This window comes from Pyxicephalus adspersus, chromosome 3, assembly GCF_032062135.1.
Source record: "Pyxicephalus adspersus chromosome 3, UCB_Pads_2.0, whole genome shotgun sequence".
Lineage (NCBI taxonomy): Eukaryota > Metazoa > Chordata > Amphibia > Anura > Pyxicephalidae > Pyxicephalus > Pyxicephalus adspersus.
In genome coordinates this window covers 72,030,256-72,051,618 of record NC_092860.1, presented here as the reverse complement: position 1 = coordinate 72,051,618, position 21,363 = coordinate 72,030,256, and the positions used below count along the sequence as shown (strand labels likewise).

Sequence of the window (21,363 nt, the reverse complement as noted above, 5' to 3'; positions counted from 1 at the left end):
GTCTGAAATTATGTTGCTTTTAGAATCCATATACTTTAGTGGATTTCCAGTAAATTTCCATTAATTTTAATAATTCTAAATGAGCATGCGCGACACCATATTGTTGTTGTATATAAACTAATGTTTGTTTAACCACCTGAGCGTTACACTGAGGTCTAGATTTCTGTACCAAAAGTGATCCACTGTTTTTCATGAATACGGGGTTAACCATCCTAGCCATTTTTTTTTGCCCGACCTTCGTACAGGCATAACGGCTAGGTGGTTAATAAAGTTGAAGATTGCTTGATACCGTACAAGTGTGTGTCAGTGATTCTTCCCGGGATCCTGTTCTAAAGCACTGAGGGATACTGGGACGTGAGAGATCTGAGAGGAATAGAGCAAAGAAACCTGCAGATCCTTTCAGGTCAATCCGTAGTCGGTACAAGAGAGAATCAAGAACAGGAGACACAGACAAGAACAACTGGAACCCGAGAATATTGTCAAAAGGAAATCCTTATTTAGGCATTTTCTTGTTGCCAGTCACTTACTTTGATAGGGGAGGTCATGACCTCTGGGTAAGAGAACGCACCATCAGAGGGATTGTTGGACCAGTGGCAAATGTTTTCTTCCATGAGGCTTTTTGATTGGTGCAATCATTTTAAAGCTGAACAAAACAAGACATTAACCTTACTACTTTTGCTACCTGTAACTGTTGTTAGTTTCTTTTTCTTTTGAAAAAAGTTGGGCTGTGAAGTAACATCCTGTGGAGCTGATAAAGACTTTAAAAAAACTGCATTAAAATACATGAGAAATAAGAATATAAGTACAAATAACTGAGCATTTTTTTCATTTTTATTATAGATTATGACATGGATCTTCTCCCTTTCCACTCCAAGTTGCCTGCAGAAATGGAAAACAACCCTTTACCACAGGTCTAACATAGAAAAGTTCTCAGAAGCCTTCCCTTGGGATAGCCCAGAACCACCATTTTCTTGGTGATGGCACCTGATCACCAGTAAAAAGTTAAAAAAAATAGGCTTACACAAAACAAGAATGATTTGCAATGGGCAAATGTTAAAAGTCTGAACGGTTGGAGTTTTACTGAGAACGTGCTGACTATGAAGAAGTGACAGTGAAACATTTCTCAATTGTTTTTGGAAAAATTTGCTACACCTTCAGTATTTGGTGTTTTTACACAAATCCTTTGTGTTCAAGTTTACTTATTTTTATTGCCCTTTTCCTGAACATTCAAAAACTTCCCTATTATCTGTGTCAGATATTTCAGTGGCTTAATATTCAGTTCAGCTTGTTGTTTTCACCTCCTTTTTACTTTGCACCTGCTGGTTTTCTGCGGGAGTGTTTACTATCAGGGGCTAGATGCTTAGCCCAGAGGTACCCTTTTTATGCCTCTGCTTAAAGCGGACCTAAACTAAAATGTATACCTTGCATAAAAGGATAGACAACCCCAGTGGGTAAAAAAAATGCCAATCTTACACATGCGCAGTGAGATCAGCACTATTTGGTCCCAATTTACTGCAGGCTACGTCACTGTGCAGTGCAAGATTGGATGACGTAGGCATAAGGTGGTAAAAAGGGAAAAGAAGATAGTGGCACCTGGTGCTTCCTTCGTGGCAGGACAAAGGAGGATTCCCGGATGACGTGGCACCTGATCCAGGATCCCAGTGGAAGGATCGATGGTTTTGTGAAAATAAGATGTTTTTTTGTTTTTTTTTAGTACTGCTTTAAGTAGGATTGAGTTTCTCACTCCATATCCACAGTCCAAACACCTACTCTTGCTGCTAAAATTCTTCCTGGGGTATTTCACAGCAGTTGGAAGTATGGTTTGAAACTTTGAAGCCAGCTTATTTACACATCAAATTGCACAACCAAACCTGTTGGTAAAGAAACACATTATTATAATCTCTCATCTTCTCAGATCACTGGAATTTCATTATTATTAGTAAAGTTGTCTGTGTACTGGCTTCTTCTTATACGACAAATGTGTTGTAAAATAAGTAAAAAAAGATACTCACTCGATAAACGATCCTGCGTGTGTCTCGTCTCCTCTCCTCCCTGGCAGCAGCAGCGTGTATGTCCTTCTGGCTGCAGTGCAGAGAGAAAGAACACAAGCGCCCCCTGCTGTTCCCTGTCCTAACTGCGGTACAGTGGAAAAAAAGCACAGAGTGATTAGAAGGGGAATTTGACACAGAGTGATCAGAAAGGGAATTTCAACGACACAGAGTGATCAATAGGGAATTTCAATGACACAGAGTGATTAGAAAGGGAATTTGAATGGCACATGAGTGATCAGAAGGGGAATACCGGTATGAATGGCACATGAGTGATCAGAAGGGAAATAATCTTTCAGAATCTTTTTTTTCTAGATTTTCCTCCTTTAAAATTGGGTGCGTCCTATATTCCGGAGCATCTTATACGGCGAAAAATACGGTAGTTACTATTATTTTCTGTGAATCTCTTTATATTGGTGTGTTGCTCTATTGAAAATCTAGCCCACTTTATCTTTGGTGTTATTGGTAAAAATGTGCTTTACATTAAAGTCAACGGCAAAAGATAGAAAACGCATATTATATAAAAATAATGTGCTTGATAATTTGTGCATTATTCATGTCATTGGTCCATATCCCCTATGAGCCTCCAGAAAGAAATGCATGTAAATACCACTCGAAACACATCTGATGTTCTAATACATTTCACAACACAATATAATCTCTAAGTAAAAAAAATGTGATTTTTTTCAAGCTAAGGTGTGAAAGAGAAGGAGGTGTCCACAGCAGATTGATTACGCTGGTCAGCAAACATTTTCTTGCCAAACAGATTTAAGTCAGTTTAGGTTATATTCGATGCACAGATTCCAGATAGGGTATGGGTTTTGCTAGATTGGCTTTAGTTTTTGAAATAATGATCTCAATAATAGCCTCATAGAAAACTAATAAAACATGAAAATTAAGCAAAAGTAAACTAGATATGCATATAAATTTTTGAAATGCCTACTATCAATATATATTCTAAATTCAGTATATTTACAGAACTTGTCACAAAGAAGTCATTTAAAAACTCAGTTTGTATGATTTCCTTTAATGCTGATGATCAGGACAATCATGTTGAAGGCTAAAGCAGTAGTCTGCCATCATCTGTTCATTCCATCTGCCCTGATACCTTTCTTCCATCACCTTTATATCTTGATAGAACCTCTCCTGTGCCAGGCAGAAGCTTCAGTATCAGTCATGTAACTTGTAAAATTTAAATATATTATCCAAATCTGGGGTCCATTAGATTCCTGCTTTAAATGTTTCAGTACTCATTTCAGAGAAGAATCTTCAAGTGTATTTGAAACAATCACCGTCCTTGTTCAAAGCTCTAACAAATTGCTTCATTAATCCCAACTTTATGTGTGGTGGGGGTGAATCATTTTTTCCTTGTCAACCATTGGCTTGTTAATGATGTTTGCTGTAAACTTTTTTCATGTTTTCCCTTGAAGGCCATTTCACTTTTTTCACTTGATCCAGCTTTGCACTACCATCCCACAAGTGGATAAAACATGGGTACTTTGTGTATAAACTTTGCTGTCCATGTAGGAAGTTCACCATTTTTATATAAACACATATGCAGCATTGGTGTTCATGATTGCAAAGCTTTTGTAAAACTACTTTGATATTTTCAAATTTTTCTTTAAGTTTTGAGTGACCAAATGGAATTGATGCATAGCAGTTGCCAATATGCAGTAAAACTGATTTCAAACTTGTCCTGTAAACCGTTATTTTAACTTCCGGTCTCAGACAGTTCTTTTCTTTTAACCTGGATGCTAAAAGTTCAGATGCTTGTTTTGACAGACTTAGATCACGATGTAAATCATTGAGGTCTTCTTGGGAAAACTGCTGGTTTGACAAGACACACTTCCTTCATAATAACTTACACTGCCAACCCCTGGATTACACTCCAAACCCTGTATATCCTCCATATTGGATACAGGAATATCAGGGAGTGTACTAAAAACTGGTATGGGAACATCAGCACCATGGAGCACAGGTCATCTTGCTGATTCCAAATCAGGGAACTGCCACTTGTTTTTCGTGTATTAACCATTTACATTCACAGCACAAAAATAACACAAGTTCTGCATACTATATGGGGAGCCCAAAAATTTATCTTGGTCCCCCAGTGTAATACTAAAATATACAAGATATGCTTGTTACACAAATTCTGTAATGTTTCTTCTCTGTTTTTGCTGGGAATGTTCACCGCAAATCTAGCAAAATACATTAGGATAATTTAAACAACTTTTTCTTGAAGAACTCATATTTCTGTAAAAAAAAAAAAAGAAAATGTATAAAATAAAAAGAAGGCAAATGAAAGTTTCATGAAAATAATGCTACATTTTAATTCATTTGATGCATGATTAATGACTGGAAGCTACATGAAATCCTGCTAGATCTTTCTTTGTATTTGTAATGAAAAATGGTGAAAGTAGTGTGAGAATGTGTTGAATTTCAACATGTTACAAAAGTTGATTCTAAGGTTAGCTTACAGTCAATCTCCTCAGCCTTGGCAGCCTCCTTTCCTTCATCAGAGGACTTTGGCTGCAGATGTGGTGCAGCGGGCTCCTCCTCAGGAGATGGCTCCTCCTCATGAGATGGCTCCTCCTCAGGAGATGGCTCCCCCTCAGGAGATGGCTCCTCCTCAGGAGATGGCTCCCCCTCCCCCAGGGATGGCACCTCCTCCTCAACTGCCTCATCCTCCTTCCCTGGGGATGGCACCTGCTCCTCCTCCTCATCTTGGGGGATGGCCAGGCGCCTGAGTGGCAACTGGATTATTATATTATTATTATATTAGGAAGTGAAAAACAAACAGTTCTAGGCTAAACAATACTACTTTACACAAACAACAAACATTCTAAAACACCACCCCTTAACAGGAGAAGACAAAATGCAAAACTTAGCAGACAGGATGCGGTCCCCCACTTCGCGTACCAAATATGGTCTCCTCCGCTTTAGGTCGCTCCAAATGTGCTGAATTTGGGCGACAGTTGGGCACCTCCCTGCAGGTGTCCACAGCCTGTCTGCGATCCTCTCTGCTATTTGTTTTTGACAAATATAGACCCCTGTTGGTCATATCTGTGGCGAATTATTATCTAAAGAAAAAGAGAAACAAAATGTGAGTTATTTTGACAACAAGCAAACACCTCTTAAAAAGCAAAAAAAAAAAAGGGGATAACTAATTCATTGACTGATTTATGTATTTTCTGTTGCAAATTGACATAGTTTGGTTGCAAATGTAAACTGTTTGTTTGTTTCCACTGTCCTCCAGACAAAGATCATTTCCAGCCTTGCGTGATAGAGGGGAGGCAAATTAGTGCTCTGTTTGAGCTTAATGGGGTAGAATCCTGAATATTCTTACAAAGCATACATACACACATCAAAATATGTGCATGTACATAGTTGTGAACAGCCAACTTAAGTTGTGTGGACCTCTACCCAGCTCTCATCTGCAGCTGTAATTTATTGAAAGAACAATAGAGGACGCTCCATTCTCAGCTGTCATCTGTGCAGAGGATTCCAGCTGCCGATAAGAGCGCGGCAGCGAGCGCTGCTAGAATGAGATGGGGACACAGGCTGTCCCTCCCCCATTCTTTAGCTGTGCTGTGGCAACTATATAAAAAAAATGCTTGGTAAAAAATATCCACTCAGTGGGCACAGTGTGATATCTGTGTGTGGGAATTCTGCATGTCATATCCTGCAGCCTAGGAGGACACTCAGATAATAGTCTTCATTTAAATGTATTTTGACATACACACACAAGTGAAATCACTAAATGTTCCTTAATACATGTATTATAACATGTTTGGCTATAATCCTTTACTAAAATATTTGATTTCTCTAAAGTCAAACTAGAATGAAATTTTAATCAGGTCACAAATGTTTGTTCACATATTGTTTTACAGTCATACTACTGTGTGATGAAATACTTGAAAGTGCCACTTAGTATATATCCAGCTTGATAGAAATAATTTTGCAGTGTTGCCACCAAAAACAGAAGTATCAAAACAACAAGTGCAACAAATTTAACTATAAATGAAGCAAGTTTGTGATTGAGTAGAATGTAACATAAATGTAACATAAAAAGTAGCACTTATACAAAAAAACATCAAGCATTAAAGATTCAAAAAGACCTGTAAAATGGACTGGAGATGCGTACAGAACAGGGTGCAGGTGTGCTATCATCTCACCATTGAGCATCTCAATTGCTATCTCACCATTGAGTTTTACATCTGCTCCTGAAAATGAATCACCTTAATTGGCGTATTCAAGATCTTTGCTCATTTTTGCAGGAAACTGGCAGGCGATTTCACTAGAACTCGGGCTCGACTCATACAGTAATAGTGCTTGCTGACCGGCGCGTGCGTACACGCATTCCATTGATAAATCAGCGCCAATGTCACAAATTTTAGACACAAAAGGCAAGGTTGACTGTTTGCTTAAGTTCCTTATCATGTAAGGCATTGCAGTAAGTAACTTGATATAAGGTAAGGCAGTACTTGACATTTTTACATTCCTGTAAGCATAAGATATCCTCTTTCCGGATGTTCAGCAGTTTAAAAAAGTAGCAGGTCACCAGTCCTTTCAGACTAACACCACTGCGAATGGCAAACATCATCAACTTAAAAGAATTTTTCATTCTCGTCTGGACTGAGGCAGGACCACCTACCAGGACTCCACATTCAGAAAACATGGTGATTTTGAAAATAACTGCCCAGGCTTCCACCCGGCAGCAATCGCACCCCAACAGACATTTCGTCAGTGCTTGCCCCGAAAGCAGCATGGGGGGCTTATTAAACCCCCCAAGGCTGAGGCAGGCCAGTCTCTTACTAGTCTTAACCATAGGCTTAGGCAGAGAGGCAGGAAATGGCCTGAGGATTCAGCAACCTGAGCCTGGATCTGGGGAGGCTTAAAAAGGCCCAGCACTCAATAGCAGGACAGAACTAAACAATGTGCTCATTGGCTGCAGCACCCACCCCTTCAGCTTTGCACAGCCACAGTTTCTATGCAGGGGATCCCAAGAACAGTGGACAATTCACTGCTACAGAGATGCAGGTAATGCTGTAGCTTGCTGAGCAGATGACCTGCGGGCAGAGTGGTAACATAAAATCAAAAACATAATAATTTTACCTACAGCCCAGTAGATCCAACAAAACTTTCTTAAGACAGCAGTAATAAGAATATAAACATTATAATACAATAAAGGCCTCACAACCACAAAATACATCCTATCATCAAAGTGTAATTGACATTTAGGATTTAATTAATGATATATTGTCCACATTTATTGAAGTGTGAAGTTTTTCTGGAAATTCGTAATACTCTACGTACAATGAAAACAATATCAACAAAAAGTTTTGTAATAGGACCACTTTGTTTTTTTATTAAAAGTAAGTTTAGATTTTTGGGATGCAATTTAGGGTAAAAGCATTCATAATAAAATATTTAGGGACAACAAAACAGCATGCACTTTTCCAACATTTTCTGTTTACTCCTGTAAAGTTGTATGAAAAAGTTTTATTTTTATGCTGGACCAAATAAAGTAATACCCTGGAACTCTTTGGATACACATGATTATTTATTATTTAATCTCCTGTCTAAAAAAATAAATGGAATGTTATAGCTGCATTAACCAGTGTTATGTGAGCTATAACAATCCTAAATCAATTGTAAAGATTGGTACCATTCACTATCTAAAAAAAATGTGTTCTTTCTCTCTGCACTGCAGCCAGAAGGACATACACGCTGCTGCTGCCAGGGAGGAGAGGAGACGAGACACACGCAGGATCGTTTATCGAGTGAGTATCTTTTTTTACTTATTTTACAACACATTTGTCGTATAAGATGTACCAACTTTTCCCCCCCAGTTTCGGGGAAGAAAAAGTGCGTCTTATATGGCAAAAAATACGGTATTTTCCCTACACATTTAGAGAACTGTGATCCTATTTTGTCATGAACATAAAATGCAAAGGTGTAAAAGAGCCCTTAGTCACTGACAATTCCCAATTTGCATGTAATATACATTTTGCAGGGTGGCAACAATGCCTGCTTGAAGGAACCAGTTATGTTTTTTTGTGATTTTAAATAAATGCATGATGTTGTTAGAAAGTTATTTAGTATATTACAATTACATTTGATCATGGAAAGTAGAACAAATAAAATACTGCTTCCTATTACTGTAGGGATCGCCAGTCGGTAAGAACATTTTGATTGCCAGAGACGCAGGGTATGTCCTCCGTACAGATCGCAGGCTCAGGGAAGTGGGTGGGTTCTGGCATCATGACATTACTATAGGGGAAGTTTCTTCCCCTTTGAATGAAACCTGGCTTGCCGCGCATGCATGGTCCAGGGACGGTAAATTTAGTGGTCCCTAGGTCTAAAAAGGTTGAGGACCACTGCTTTAGTGACCAATCAGCTTGATATACTTTGGAGTTTAGCCTTTCCAAAGTCATACAAATATCGTAATAGCACAGGCGAAAGTAACAACTTGTGATTTAACTAGATCATGTTCAGTCAATTCTAAAAGAAGCCTAATTCAGCATTCAGCTTAAAAAAATTCAAGGTACATCAAACCAAATGGTGTGTTTGTTTTTCTTTACAAAACAGTGGAATAAAAGGTAACCTAGGCTCTTTGTCTTGAAACAGTGGTCTATCTGCAGAGGTCTGACATGCCCCATAACGAGTAACCAAAGTTCATGCTGAAGGCTTTGGCTCTAATTCACACTGTGCATATTCATGCAGAAAAAGCTCAGTTCCTCCTTGGAAACATGCTGAGGAGGACAGGACTTTCTATTTAGACTATGGCCTGTGAGTTGCTTTTTGTTCTAATGAACCTAGAATGTATTTACCAGACTTAAACTAAAAAAGCAGTGAGGCTTTAAGCTTCTCTCATGCTTTACCTTGTTAACAGCTTGTTCATGTTACTGATTTTCGGTAACACGTGTAGTAAGGCAACATGTATGTATTAAAAGAAATTGATTCAAAAGGTTGGGTTTTCAGAGATAGTGGAAAAGTGTTGCTTTTGCCTAGCTTCTAACAGTATAATTCGAAAGGGAAAAGGGGCAGGGGAAAAGACAGGCTTTTAATAGGCAAAAATATAGAACAATATGTGTTTTTATTCAAATATCTAGCTCTATTACTAACATAGACCTACTGTGCTAGTTATGTTCAAAACCATACAATAAATTAATCATACGAATAATTCAAAATTACTGTAATACCATGTTTACATTTTCACAATGGTCTCAGTATAAAGAGATATCTCAATTACCCAAAACGTTTCCCACAAAGGCTTTTTCAGGGGATTTTTGAGATCAGAATTATAGGAACAATCATGATGACTGATGTAGAAAAAAGACATATGAGAATATTTATACCAGGGTATCCCAATGGTGTTGACTATAGGTCTCCTTTGGTTCTTTTTAAGGGGTGTTTGGTTAAGGTGTATGGCGTATTGATTAGATGACAGTTAGAGGCGTATGGTATGTGATATCTACTTCCAAAAGTCCCTGTGTTGTTGACTTGTAGGTAACAAATATAAAGCTATTACTGTGCAGCTATATCGTTGGTGTGTAAAGGTGGTTGGTGGTGAAATTTCAAGTAAGGTTGATCTTACTTATGGTAAGGGTTTAACTTGCTTACTGAATCATTGGTGTGTAGTGGATATGGATATACTCCATATTTTATCGTTGGTGAGTATAGTTTAGGGGCGAGGTGTCCGCAGCCAGCCCCCAAAAAAAGAGATTCTATATTTTTGTCTACTAAAAGCCTGTCTTTTCCCCTACTCCTTTTGAATTAACATGTATGTATTACTGTGCCATTTATTTTTAATGGCGCCCCAAAGCAAGCGCATTGCAGTGCCCAGCTAAAACACAACAGGACTTATTTATTTTGTAAACAGACGTCCGTTTCATTCCTCTGTTGATCAATCTGGTCTGTCAATTGCAACTCACAACAGCATGCTGCATTCTAGTGTTTTTGTAAACAAATTGTTGACAACCCTTTTCTTTAAAAGTCTGACTTTTTTTTCCTGGATTTTAATGTAGTCCTACGAACTACATATTCTCTTAAATTTATGCAGTATCTTTCAATTGGGTTTTTTTCACATGGCACGTAGTAATGCACTAAAATGTCAAACTGTCTATCCTGTCATAAACATTCAAGTACAGGGTGAATGGACTTTAAGGTTTATCTATACATGGATGTAAAACCTTTGTAAGAAGCCAGTACACAGACAACTTTACTAATATTAATGAAATTCCAGTGATCTGAGAAGATGAGAGATTATAATAATGTGTTTCTTTACCAACAGGTTTGGTTGTGCAATTTGATGTGTAAATAAGCTGGCTTCAAAGTTTCAAACAATACTTCCAACTGCTGTGAAATACCCCAGGAAGAACTTTAGCAGCAAGAGTAGGTGTTTGGACTGTGGATATGGAGTGAGAAACTCAATCCTACTTAAAGCAGTACTAAAAAAAAACAAAACAACATCCTATTTTCACAAAACCATCGATCTTTCCACTGGGATCCTGGATCAGGTGCCACGTCATCCGGGAATCCTCCTTTGTCCTGCCACGAAGGAAGCACCAGGTGCCACTATCTTCTTTTCCCTTTTTACCACCTTATGCCTACGTCATCCAATCTTGCACTGCACAGTGACGTAGCCTGCAGTAAATTGGGACCAAATAGTGCTGATCTCACTGCGCATGTGTAAGATTGGCATTTTTTTTACCCACTGGGGTTGTCTATCCTTTTATGCAAGGTATACATTTTAGTTAAGGTCCGCTTTAAGCAGAGGCATAAAAAGGGTACCTCTGGGCTAAGCATCTAGCCCCTGATAGTAAACACTCCCGCAGAAAACCAGCAGGTGCAAAGTAAAAAGGAGGTGAAAACAACAAGCTGAACTGAATATTAAGCCACTGAAATATCTGACACAGATAATAGGGAAGTTTTTGAATGTTCAGGAAAAGGGCAATAAAAATAAGTAAACTTGAACACAAAGGATTTGTGTAAAAACACCAAATACTGAAGGTGTAGCAAATTTTTCCAAAAACAATTGAGAAATGTTTCACTGTCACTTCTTCATAGTCAGCACGTCCTCAGTAAAACTCCAACCTTTCAGACTTTTAACATTTGCCTATTGCAAATCATTGTTGTTTTGTGTAAGCCTATTTTTTTTACTTTTTACTGGTGATCACGTACCATCACCAAGAAAATGGTGGTTCTGGGCTATGCCAAGGGAAGGCTTCTGAGAACTTTTCTATGTTAGACCTGTGGTAAAAGGCTGTTTTCCATTTCTGCAGGCAACTTGGAGTGGAAAGGGAGAAGATCCATGTCATAATCTATAATAAAAATGAAAACAATGCTCAGTTATTTGTACTTATATTCTGATTTCTCATGTATTTTAATGCAGTTCTTTTAAAGTCTTTATCAGCTCCACAGCCCAACTTTTTTCAAAAGAAAAAGATACTAACAACAGTTACAAGTAGCAAAAGTAGTAAGGTTAATGTCTTGTTTTGTTTAGCTTTAAAATGATTGCACCAATCAAAAAGCCTCATGGAAGAAAACATTTGTCACTGGTCCAACAATCCCTCTGGTGGTGCGTTCTCTTACCCAGAAGTCATGACCTCCCCTATCAAAGTAAGTGACTGGCAACAAGAAAATGCCTAAATAAGGATTTCCTTTTGACAATATTCCCGGTTTCCAGTTGTTCTTGTCTGTGTCTCCTGTTCTTGATTCTCTCTTGTACCGACTGCGGATTGACCCTTGACTATTGATGATCACAGCCTGCCCTAACCTTTGGCTTGTCTGACCACGCTCCTGTGTCATGTTCCATCACCCCGCATTATTCTTGTCTGTCAGCAGTCAACACCATATCCTAACATAAGCTTATATCATACCATATCCTTTACCATGTCCTTAGACAAAAAAATTGAAGGTATATGTTCGACCAGGGCTCTAGATGGAGTTAACTGGACAGCATGGTCAAACTCTGTTGTATGCTGGACTAAATAATCTTATTTTGACAGGTTACTTGTGTGAAAATGGAAGCTGTTCATGTTTTTGTACTGTCAATTACTATATATTTTAGTCACTTCAGTTGTGCTTAACACATGAACTCTAAATATTCACGCAGCCTAAATGTTTTTTTTATTATCTACACATAACCTAAATGCACTAGTACACCCAAGCCCATTTGGTCTGTAATTATGTAACTTACTGTGCTCATTTATTTGTGATGCAGGGGAGAAATTATATAACACACTGCAGGCTCCTTGTGGTAACTCAAACAACCAGATTATAATATTCAGTATCAACTAATTTTCTCTAGGCTATCAGTCTGCATTGAAAGCTCAATACCATACATCAGTGGTGCCCAATGATTTTTCATCTGGGGGCCGCTGTTGACATTCAGGTAAAACTTGCAAACCACAATGGAAACAAACATTAAAAATGTATTTTTAAAAATAAAATAGTTTTAATTTAAAATTAAACTAAATTGAAATGTTTCTAGTTACGGTAACGTACATGCACCAAATAAAAGAGATGAAAAGAGATGATCACCCTTTGATGCCTGTTTGTATTTTAATAATTTTTATTGGGGTTTTAAACAAAGTATAAAAAACAACAGAACATGAAAACAGAACATCATGATGAGCACTAAACAGGATTATAAAGACATATCAGAAGAAGAACACAACATTTATATGATAGTTATTATTAAAAATATGTCCATTACATAAAGAAAAATGAAAGTCGAATGAAACTCATGTCGAATGAAATGTCTCATTTGATAAAATTTCAAAAAATGACAAAGTAAAAGAGAAGAAAAAAAAAAAGGGGGGGGGGGGGCGAAGGAAGAAGGGCAAATCTCCTGGATCGTTGGCTATTGACGCCTGGCGAGTGACCTGACCTCTCTTGTTTGCTGCCTGTCTTGACCTTGGCTTTCCGTGACTATCCTTGTGCTTAGTAATTTGGTACTGTGCTTTGCCCACCTTGGTGTACCCAAGGACCACAACCTGGCAGTAACCAGCGGCGCAACATCCTAACTATCAGAGGCTCTGGAGAAAACCTGGTTGCTGCTTAGACTACTTAGGGTGCTTTGGCCCTTCACACCACCTCCGTGCTAGCCAAAGCACCCCCTAGTGGTCCTGGGTCTCCAAGTGTTAAACCTGTCTGATAATAGTATTAACAAAAGAGCTTGAAATGTTCTTTAGGTGGTATTTCCCGTTTGCTGGAGAGATATTCCCAGATGAGTACAAAGCGTACATCTATCAAATCTTTCAGTTTTGTAAAACCCTTTGAGACCCACCTGCTAAAATGCTCTGGGGTTAAACCTGTAACTGTGATATTTACCCCAGATTTGGACAGAGTGCAGTAATAAGGGGCAGCATATAGTTCCCCCTCGACTTTTTCTGCATCCACATGAGGGATGTGATGGATCCATGGAATCCATTGATATCCTCTACCTCCACCCATTGGGGTCGGGGTCCTGGCAAATTGCTTGGAGAAGGCCACCTGTGCTGCAAAATAGTATTATTTCAGGTTTGGAACACCCAACCCTCCAAACTGTTTATGGGCAAACGGGGTGGCTTTCTGAATTCTACTTCTTTTGCCCGCCCAAATAAAGTGCATTATTTAAGATTGAAGGAGAGAGATCTCTTTCTGGGGGACTTGAATCGGGAGGGTACAGAATAGGTAACCTGGGTCAAAGTACATGCGTAGGAGATTCATTTTAAAAGCAGCAATCGGCCCTAACCAGGATGGGGGACATTGGGACCAACGCTGATAACGCTGTAAATTGTCCTAAATAGGGGCGTGTAGTTAGCCCCAAAAAGGGTGTTGTAGGTAGGCGTCAATTTGATATCCAATAATTGGAGGGAACTTCTCTTCTCAGCTAAAATCAAATTTACTTTTGAGAGCATCTACAGTCTTTGTAGGAATGTTGATATCAAAGGCCTGAGACTTAGAACTATTAACTTGTAGACCAGAAAATAGGGCAAACTTATTCAAAAGTTTAAAAAGATTAGGGAGGGTAGTGGACCAAGATGTTACATATATCAGTATGTCATCCAGTGCACATTTGTGTTCTACCTGACCACATTTTATTCATTGATAATTTTGGTTAGCACAGATAGTAATTGCCAATGGTTCGATTGCTAATGGTGATAAAGGACAACTCTGTCGGGTAACCGTTCTAGCTGGTATGGGGGAAGAGAAAAAGCCCCCTAGGGATATTTTAGCCTCTCTCATAACTGAGAGAACTGTGAACAGGTAAGGCCATGAGAGACTGTCAAAAGAGCTTTGGAGATCTATGGAAAGCAACATAGTTTGTTCGGGGGGACCTCCATCCCAGTTTGAGTTTATTATAGAGATAAGGTCAATAGCACATCTCGTTTGATCAGGGGCCTGTCTGTTTTGCATAAAGCCCAACTGGTCCACGTAGATATAAACCCCTAAAAAGGAGCCTAAACATACTGAGAGAATTTTCTTCATAATTTTGAGGTCAAAATTAATCAAAAAAATTGGCCTGTAATTAGCAATGTCTAAAGTATCTTTCCTTGGTTTAGAAATCACACGGATTTAGGCTCTACTTGAAATGCATGGGAGAGGGTAACCACCAACTGCTCTATAGCATAGAAAAAGAAACAAAAGAATATAATCCCAACGGCAAAAAAAACCCAGCATATGAAAGATAAAGGCCCCACGTTTGGGAGAGGTCCATTGGAAATAAAGAATAGTCATGGGCTTGGCAACCACTGAGTCATAAAATCTAAAAAGTGCATGAAAACAGTGACAATATTAATAAGAACAAAAAATCAGAAAAAATCCTGAGAGTTAATTAGGCAATAGGTAACCATGGACAAGGATTTAGCTGGTAGGTAGGTGGTGTCAGAAAAGCTCAATGCAATGCAATTCAAAAGTCCAGGTTGCGTAGACAAAATACTTAACCACCTGAGCATTACACTGAGGTCTAGATTTCTGTTCCAAAAGCGTTACAGGTTTTCATGAAATTTTTTTTTAAATTTTTTTTGTATTTTTTTTTATTTTCACCTGTAAATGTAAATGTAGACCTGTAACTTACAGAAATATGTCAACAGCGGCCCCCAAATGAAAAATACTGAAAATGCGATAATTCGGTATACTGTATAGTAACATATTTTTCTAAAACACCTCCCTAGTGTCTGTCACATACCTATAGACAAAACCAAATAAATATATTCTTTATTATTTTGTATTGGACTGGATACAGGACTTTGTATTCAATCCAATACAAAATGAGAACAAAATTCAAACTCTCATTATGTATTGGATTGAATACAAACTCCTGTATCCAATCCAATACAAAATGAGAGTTTGAATTTACCAATTACATACTTTGTATTTATTTTGTATTATTTTTTATTGGATTGGATACAGGAGTTTGTATTTAATCCAATACAAAATGTGTTTGAATGAGTTTCAATCTGAATTTCCCGCACATGCGCCGACGTCATCGCCGAGGGACACGCAAGCAGACAGAAGCCGGCCATCTTTTTTTTCTCCGCCGGCCAGCTTCTTGTCTTAGAAGGCACCCGATGCTGGAAGAGGAACGACGCGGGACGATCAGTGGGACCAGGTAAGAAGCTGGCCGGGCATCTTCTTCTCCGCCAGCCGGCGGAACAGAAGATACCCGGCGGAACAGAATAAGCCCGACCTTGGTACAGACTAAAAAAAGTTATTATTTTCGATAACCCGAACTTTTCTCCCTATATTAAAATCATAGGGAGAAAAGTTCGGGGTTATCGAAAATAGTAACTTTTTTTAGCCCGTACCAAGGCCGGGCTTATCGGTCAGATGGTTAGAGAACAAGTAAGTAACATGTAAACAAAGGCTACCTTGTTGCACATCTACTGTTGTTGCACATCTACTGCCAAATCTAAACCCCAGATTCAGCAATCAAAAAGACATATATATAAAAAGAAAAAAAAAATCTGCATCTGACGTGGATGGTATAAGATCCAGATCTTTAAGGAGGTGTTCTCCCTCAGCAAAGAAGAAAAAGAAAAACATTTCCCTTGTAGTTGAAAAATTAGCTTGTGAGGAAAACCCCATCAGTAATTGATTTTGTAATCGGTGAGAACCTGTACTAAAGGTTTGAGCACCTTTCTGCGTTGAATTTTGAAGGGCGTCAGGTCTGAGACAATTTGAATTTGACAACCTTCCATTTCGATATTATCCATGCCTCTTAATAATTTCAGGAGAGCTTCCTTAGTCGCAAAGTAATAGGGTTTGACAATCACAACTCTGGAGCGGGACTGTGAGGTCTAGGTGTGATTAAAGCTCCACGGGTCCTGTCCAGTTCAAGATGGGACTCAGGCAGGTCTAGTAGTAAGACTTGTAAAAATCTCTTTGTGGCTTCTGTAACATCTTTCACGGATTCAGGGAGGCCTCTGATCCTAAAATTATTTATACGGGATCTGTTTTCCAGATCGTCGATTTTAAGTTGCAGTTCCTGAATATGGGTATTTAGTACTGAGATTTCCTTGGAATTTTGGGAGACCCTAAAACGCTCTCATCAACTTTTTTCTCAATCTCAAAATTTACTTTTATCTAGAGGAAGCACACAGGAAGGATTTGAAGCAGGGGGGGGGGTTCCTGAGAACACTGAATCTGGAGCCTGTAATGTGGGTCAGATCCTGAGGGCTAACAATGTCAGATTCCCCGCTGTGGTGAAAGTGAGCTGGAGTCTGAAGGTGAGAGTGGAGCCATGGGGAGGGGGGTGAACAATGCTCAGGAGAGGGTAGCTCTTCTTGGGTGCTGGCTGGGGATGGTTGTGCAGAGTGTGCAGCAGTGTGCTCTTACCAGGCGGCCGCCATCTTGGAAAAAAGCCAAAACACAAGTGGATTGAGACAGTGGATAGCGGTGTTTTGGCTTGGCACCCGACTTCCCCACCTTAATACGTGGGTGCAGGACAAACTCCGGTGCCTGCACGGCTTAGGTTTAGTGTGGCTGCCAGGTCTAGCTGCAGTAAGAGCCGCGGAAGGATCCGTAAGGCGCCGAGCTGTCTATGGAGCAGACTTCATGGACGGCGGCGCATGCACACTCCATTTGATGAACGAACAAAACAAAAGCTATCGTACAGTCCTGGCCCATTATATATTGCTCCCTGCTCACCTATCCTGTACCAAAGAGTAGAAACTACACCATACAATGCATCCTGTTAGTTATAGGGGGGTTGCTAACCTTTTTAGTACCCCCCAAATCTTTGCAATAGATACTTTCAGAGAAATGCAATTCATGTAATAGATAGGGGTACATGTTCCTACTATTACTTCTGCAGGTCCTTACATCTCCCCGTTCTAGAGAAAATAGGGTTCACAGGAGGTAAGTGGCCAGATATGTGTGACAGGATGCCACGATATGATAGGTATAGTTTTTCTTATCTTGTGATGGTGCTGCAGCAAAAAAAAATTTAGGGCGAGTTAGCCACAATAGTCCCTCACTAATTATACATTTTAATATATCTACAGTTTTCCTTTCAGGAATTTTTCATCATGGTATGGTAGGAGTGATAAAATTTTAGGGGGGGGGGTTAGTCACAAGAATCCCCCTCTTACACTACATTTCACTTCCACTACTGAGAATCTATGGGGTTCACAGATGGTAGGTGGCCAGCTATGTGTGACAGGGTACCATGGTATCGCAGGTATAAATTTTGTATCTTGTGATGCTGCTTGTGATGTAACGTTAGGGATAGTGAGCAACAAGAGTCCTCCACTTACAGTCACATTTCCCTTTTCTTACAGAGAAATTGGGGTTCATAGAGAGTAAGGGGATATGTGTGACAGGGTAGCATGATATGATGGATATAACATTTTAATGGGAAATGGGAACAAAAAGTTTTTCTTCTATTGGCCCCCACATTTCCAGTTCCAGTTGCCAACATCCCTCTGTTCCAGAGAAAAGGGGTTCAGAGAAAATAAGTGGCCAGCTATGTGTAAAAGGCACCACATCAGTCTGCTCAGTCCCTCGACCCACAGCGTCTAAAGATTTGACTCCAGGCGGCAGTGAGCGGTACTGAACGTCTCCCCAAGCCAGAGTTCCATGGCAAGAGGAAGGGGTAACCTCACCGCCAACCTGAATGGAGCCTTGAAGTTTTGTGAACCTCAAGGGGCACACTATGTACAGACAATTGGCAGTACAATAATGTTCATTGCCATGAGAGTAGCCCCCGGGAAGTCCCCAACATGAAAGTTCAATTTGGGGGACCTGGTCTTGAAATAGTTTCCCTTAATGTGAAAATATCCCTGAATGTTAATAGGTTTTTATGCTTGTGACTCCGAATATGGCAACTTGGTATGTTTAGTGGGCTGAAAATAAATTTGGTAACAGCTCTCAGGGTCTGCTTTGTACCCTGAAAATTCCACATTTCTATGATAATCAGTGTAGAAGATAGGTAGAAGGTTTATACATGGGTTTAATGACAGCTGCATTAGCAGACACAGCTCTCACCCTGCTGCTGCTGGATTATCTCCCAGTACAACATGAGTAGGGAACAGCCACAGCCGATTGTCAGGTCTATAGTACACGCTTACACTGAGGGAGCTCACACTGAGCATGCTCAGGAAGCTCCCTCCCCCTGGTAGCACAATCTTGATAGAGAAACATAGGATATGCATGCGCCCTATCCCCTGCAAGACAACAAGCTGAGAGAGCAGAGAGGGATTGAGGAGATGCCCATATGTGGTAGCTCCATAGGCCGGATGTGGCCTGTGGGCAGTATGTTGACCTTTGCCGTACATGATTCACCCAACAAATGAGAAGCTCCATGAAACCTAGGTGCAGTAGATTACAAAAGCAAATGAAATGGATGTTCTGACTTTTAGCACCTTGCTTAGCAAAGTAATTCTGAAATTTATTAAAACATATACAATAGACAGCAGGAAAATGATTGCTTGCTAATCTCATAACTGTTTAATAAATTGACTTATTTCATTTTGGTTTGCTTATTGCATGGCTAAATAGATGCTAGTTTATATTAAATCAACAGCTTTCATATAGGCATTTACCCACCTATATCTTCCCGAGGTTTGGCTGATGCAGGATTTTTATGTATTTCTTCAATATGTTTATCCATCTGGTCCCTTGTGGCAGTAGAAAAGCTACACTGCATACATTTGTAGCTACCTCTGGTGTGTTCCCAAACAATACGACTGTTGCTTGTGTGTCCTAAAACATAAACACAGCTTAATTGTTGTGCCATGTTAAAATGAATAAAACCAAAAAACAGCAAACATTGTTAATAATATGTATACTAAACTGTGTTTTTTAAGATGAGCGAGGAATTTAAATTCCACCAGTTCAATCATGTCCCAATGGCTAATGTTTCTGTTAAAAAAGCTACTAATATGCACAATAATGCTATAACTTAATTTCCAAAATTATTATAAATAAAACGAATGCAAATATATTGAATTACTTGCCAGCATTTTATAATCACATCTTAAAGAGGACAAATGAGCAATACCATATGTTTAAAATGAGCAGCCTTATGTGTGGCCATAAAATGGGTGATTTGTTTGCAACAATGGGAGAAATTGGAGGAAGTGTAAAAGTTGCCTATTAAAAAGAAAACAAGCGTTGAAACACACATACCGGTATAATTTTGTTGGAAAACCTTTATAACTGAAAAGTAATATTCCCTTTTCTTTATAGTCATATAGAATGTATGATGCAGTCAGACGTTTGATCAGAACATCTATCCTGGCATTAGTGAAAGCTAGCTAAGCATGAGCAATAAAAACAATTTTTCTTGCCTCTAAAAAGATCATCATAACATAAGCTATAAATATTGCATATTGACTGAGTTCCAAAATTACTGCATATGTGTATTGTCACTTTCAACAAATGATCATATTTAGCATTCTTTTTTCTACCCCAATTGTGGGGTGTCAGACACTGGCTGTCAACAGCCACCAATACTGCCTTCTTCTGCTTATATGATTAGCCTAATACTTTGGGCCAGATTCATCAAGCTCGCGCATCGGTTGGTCGGTCGCGCATCCGTATTCGCGAGCTGAAATCTGAAGCCATCGCACTAGTCAGCAACTGGATGGAGCTCGCCGCCAGAACCGCGCAGCACCGGCAGCTTTACACCGGCGAGCTGGCATCAAAAGTCACTGTTCTCCTAAAAAATCATTCTTTCTAATGGCACACATATTACCCTTAGCCCAAAAAAAAAATGTTTGCGCTGCTGAAATGTTTAAAACATTTATGTGCGCCAAGAAAAAAGCATATTTTAAAATCACCTATTTCTTTTGTTAGGCAAGAGTTAACCGAGTTCAACTCCTCTACATAGGGGCCTATATAAACGCTTCCGATGCCTGATCGGGGAAGCCGCTCGCCCGCGAATGACCGCGCACGAAGCCATAGGACTAGATTTTCTCACAAAAGTCACAAGCGCAGACGTTCTTTTGTTTGCTGCTTATGTATATGTGTGTGTGAATATCTTTATTCATATCCTACAATAATTATACATAAATAAATATAAATATATATACATATATATATATATATATATATACACAAATATATATGGAACATACTTTTAACATTAACTATGTTAACTATTACAAGATCTGTTTACTGGTGTACCTATGTAAAGGATCATATTGATCAATGATAATGACATGTCCAAGTACAAAAAATGTCCAAGTACAAACAGCCAATTCTGACAGACTGCGCAAGTGCTAATTGCAAGTGAATTTCTATCACCTGTGCGCATAAGTTTGAGCATATATAAGGGTGTGTTTTAACTTGCTTTTTCCTTTTGTCTTTTTCTTTTCTTTGAGGGGCTGTTATTTTGTTTGTTATCCTAATGAATCTATGTTGCTCTATTTGATACTTTGCTTACCATTTAGCATATTAGCTTCTTTTTTTATTTGTTTTTACTTTGAATGTTTAAATGTCTATTTTGCAATTTTGAAGTCAATTTTAATGCTATGGTGTTGTGTTTGTGGCCAAATTGTTTTGCAAATGTCTGCATTTTTTTTTAAACACTTTTCATTGTTTGTCCTGCATAAATATTTTCTTATTTCCACCCTTGATAGGGCAAAATTGCATATTGGTTTGATTGGTATTTTTTGAATGCAATATTTGTTGGGCCATTTTTTAACTATTTTTTGGCTTTACATGGAAGTGTGGATTTACATGTGGTTTGTTTGTTTGTTCTTTCTAATTGTTTTGTCAATTAGTGTAAAATTTAGTGATGTGTGTGTGTGTGTGTTTTATGTATTTTTATAACTTATTGGGAACTTTTAGCAAATGTTTCTTTTGAATAAAGTTGAAT

The 21,363-nt window shown here is 38.9% G+C and overlaps 1 protein-coding gene across 2 annotated transcripts in view; it reads right to left on the bottom strand.

Annotated features, from left to right (window-relative positions):
• Positions 1-9,128: 9,128 nt before the first annotated feature.
• Positions 9,129-21,363, bottom strand: part of ZNF414 (zinc finger protein 414) — a 23,508-nt gene continuing 11,273 nt past the window's right edge. For both annotated transcript variants that reach the window (XM_072405166.1, XM_072405167.1), the window contains 2 exons: positions 19,089-19,244; positions 9,129-11,374 (listed from right to left, as the gene is read on the bottom strand). In XM_072405166.1, coding sequence (XP_072261267.1) covers positions 11,298-11,374; positions 19,089-19,244 — 233 coding nt within the window. In that variant the 3' untranslated portion in view covers positions 9,129-11,297. The remainder of the gene's footprint in view (positions 11,375-19,088; positions 19,245-21,363) is intronic.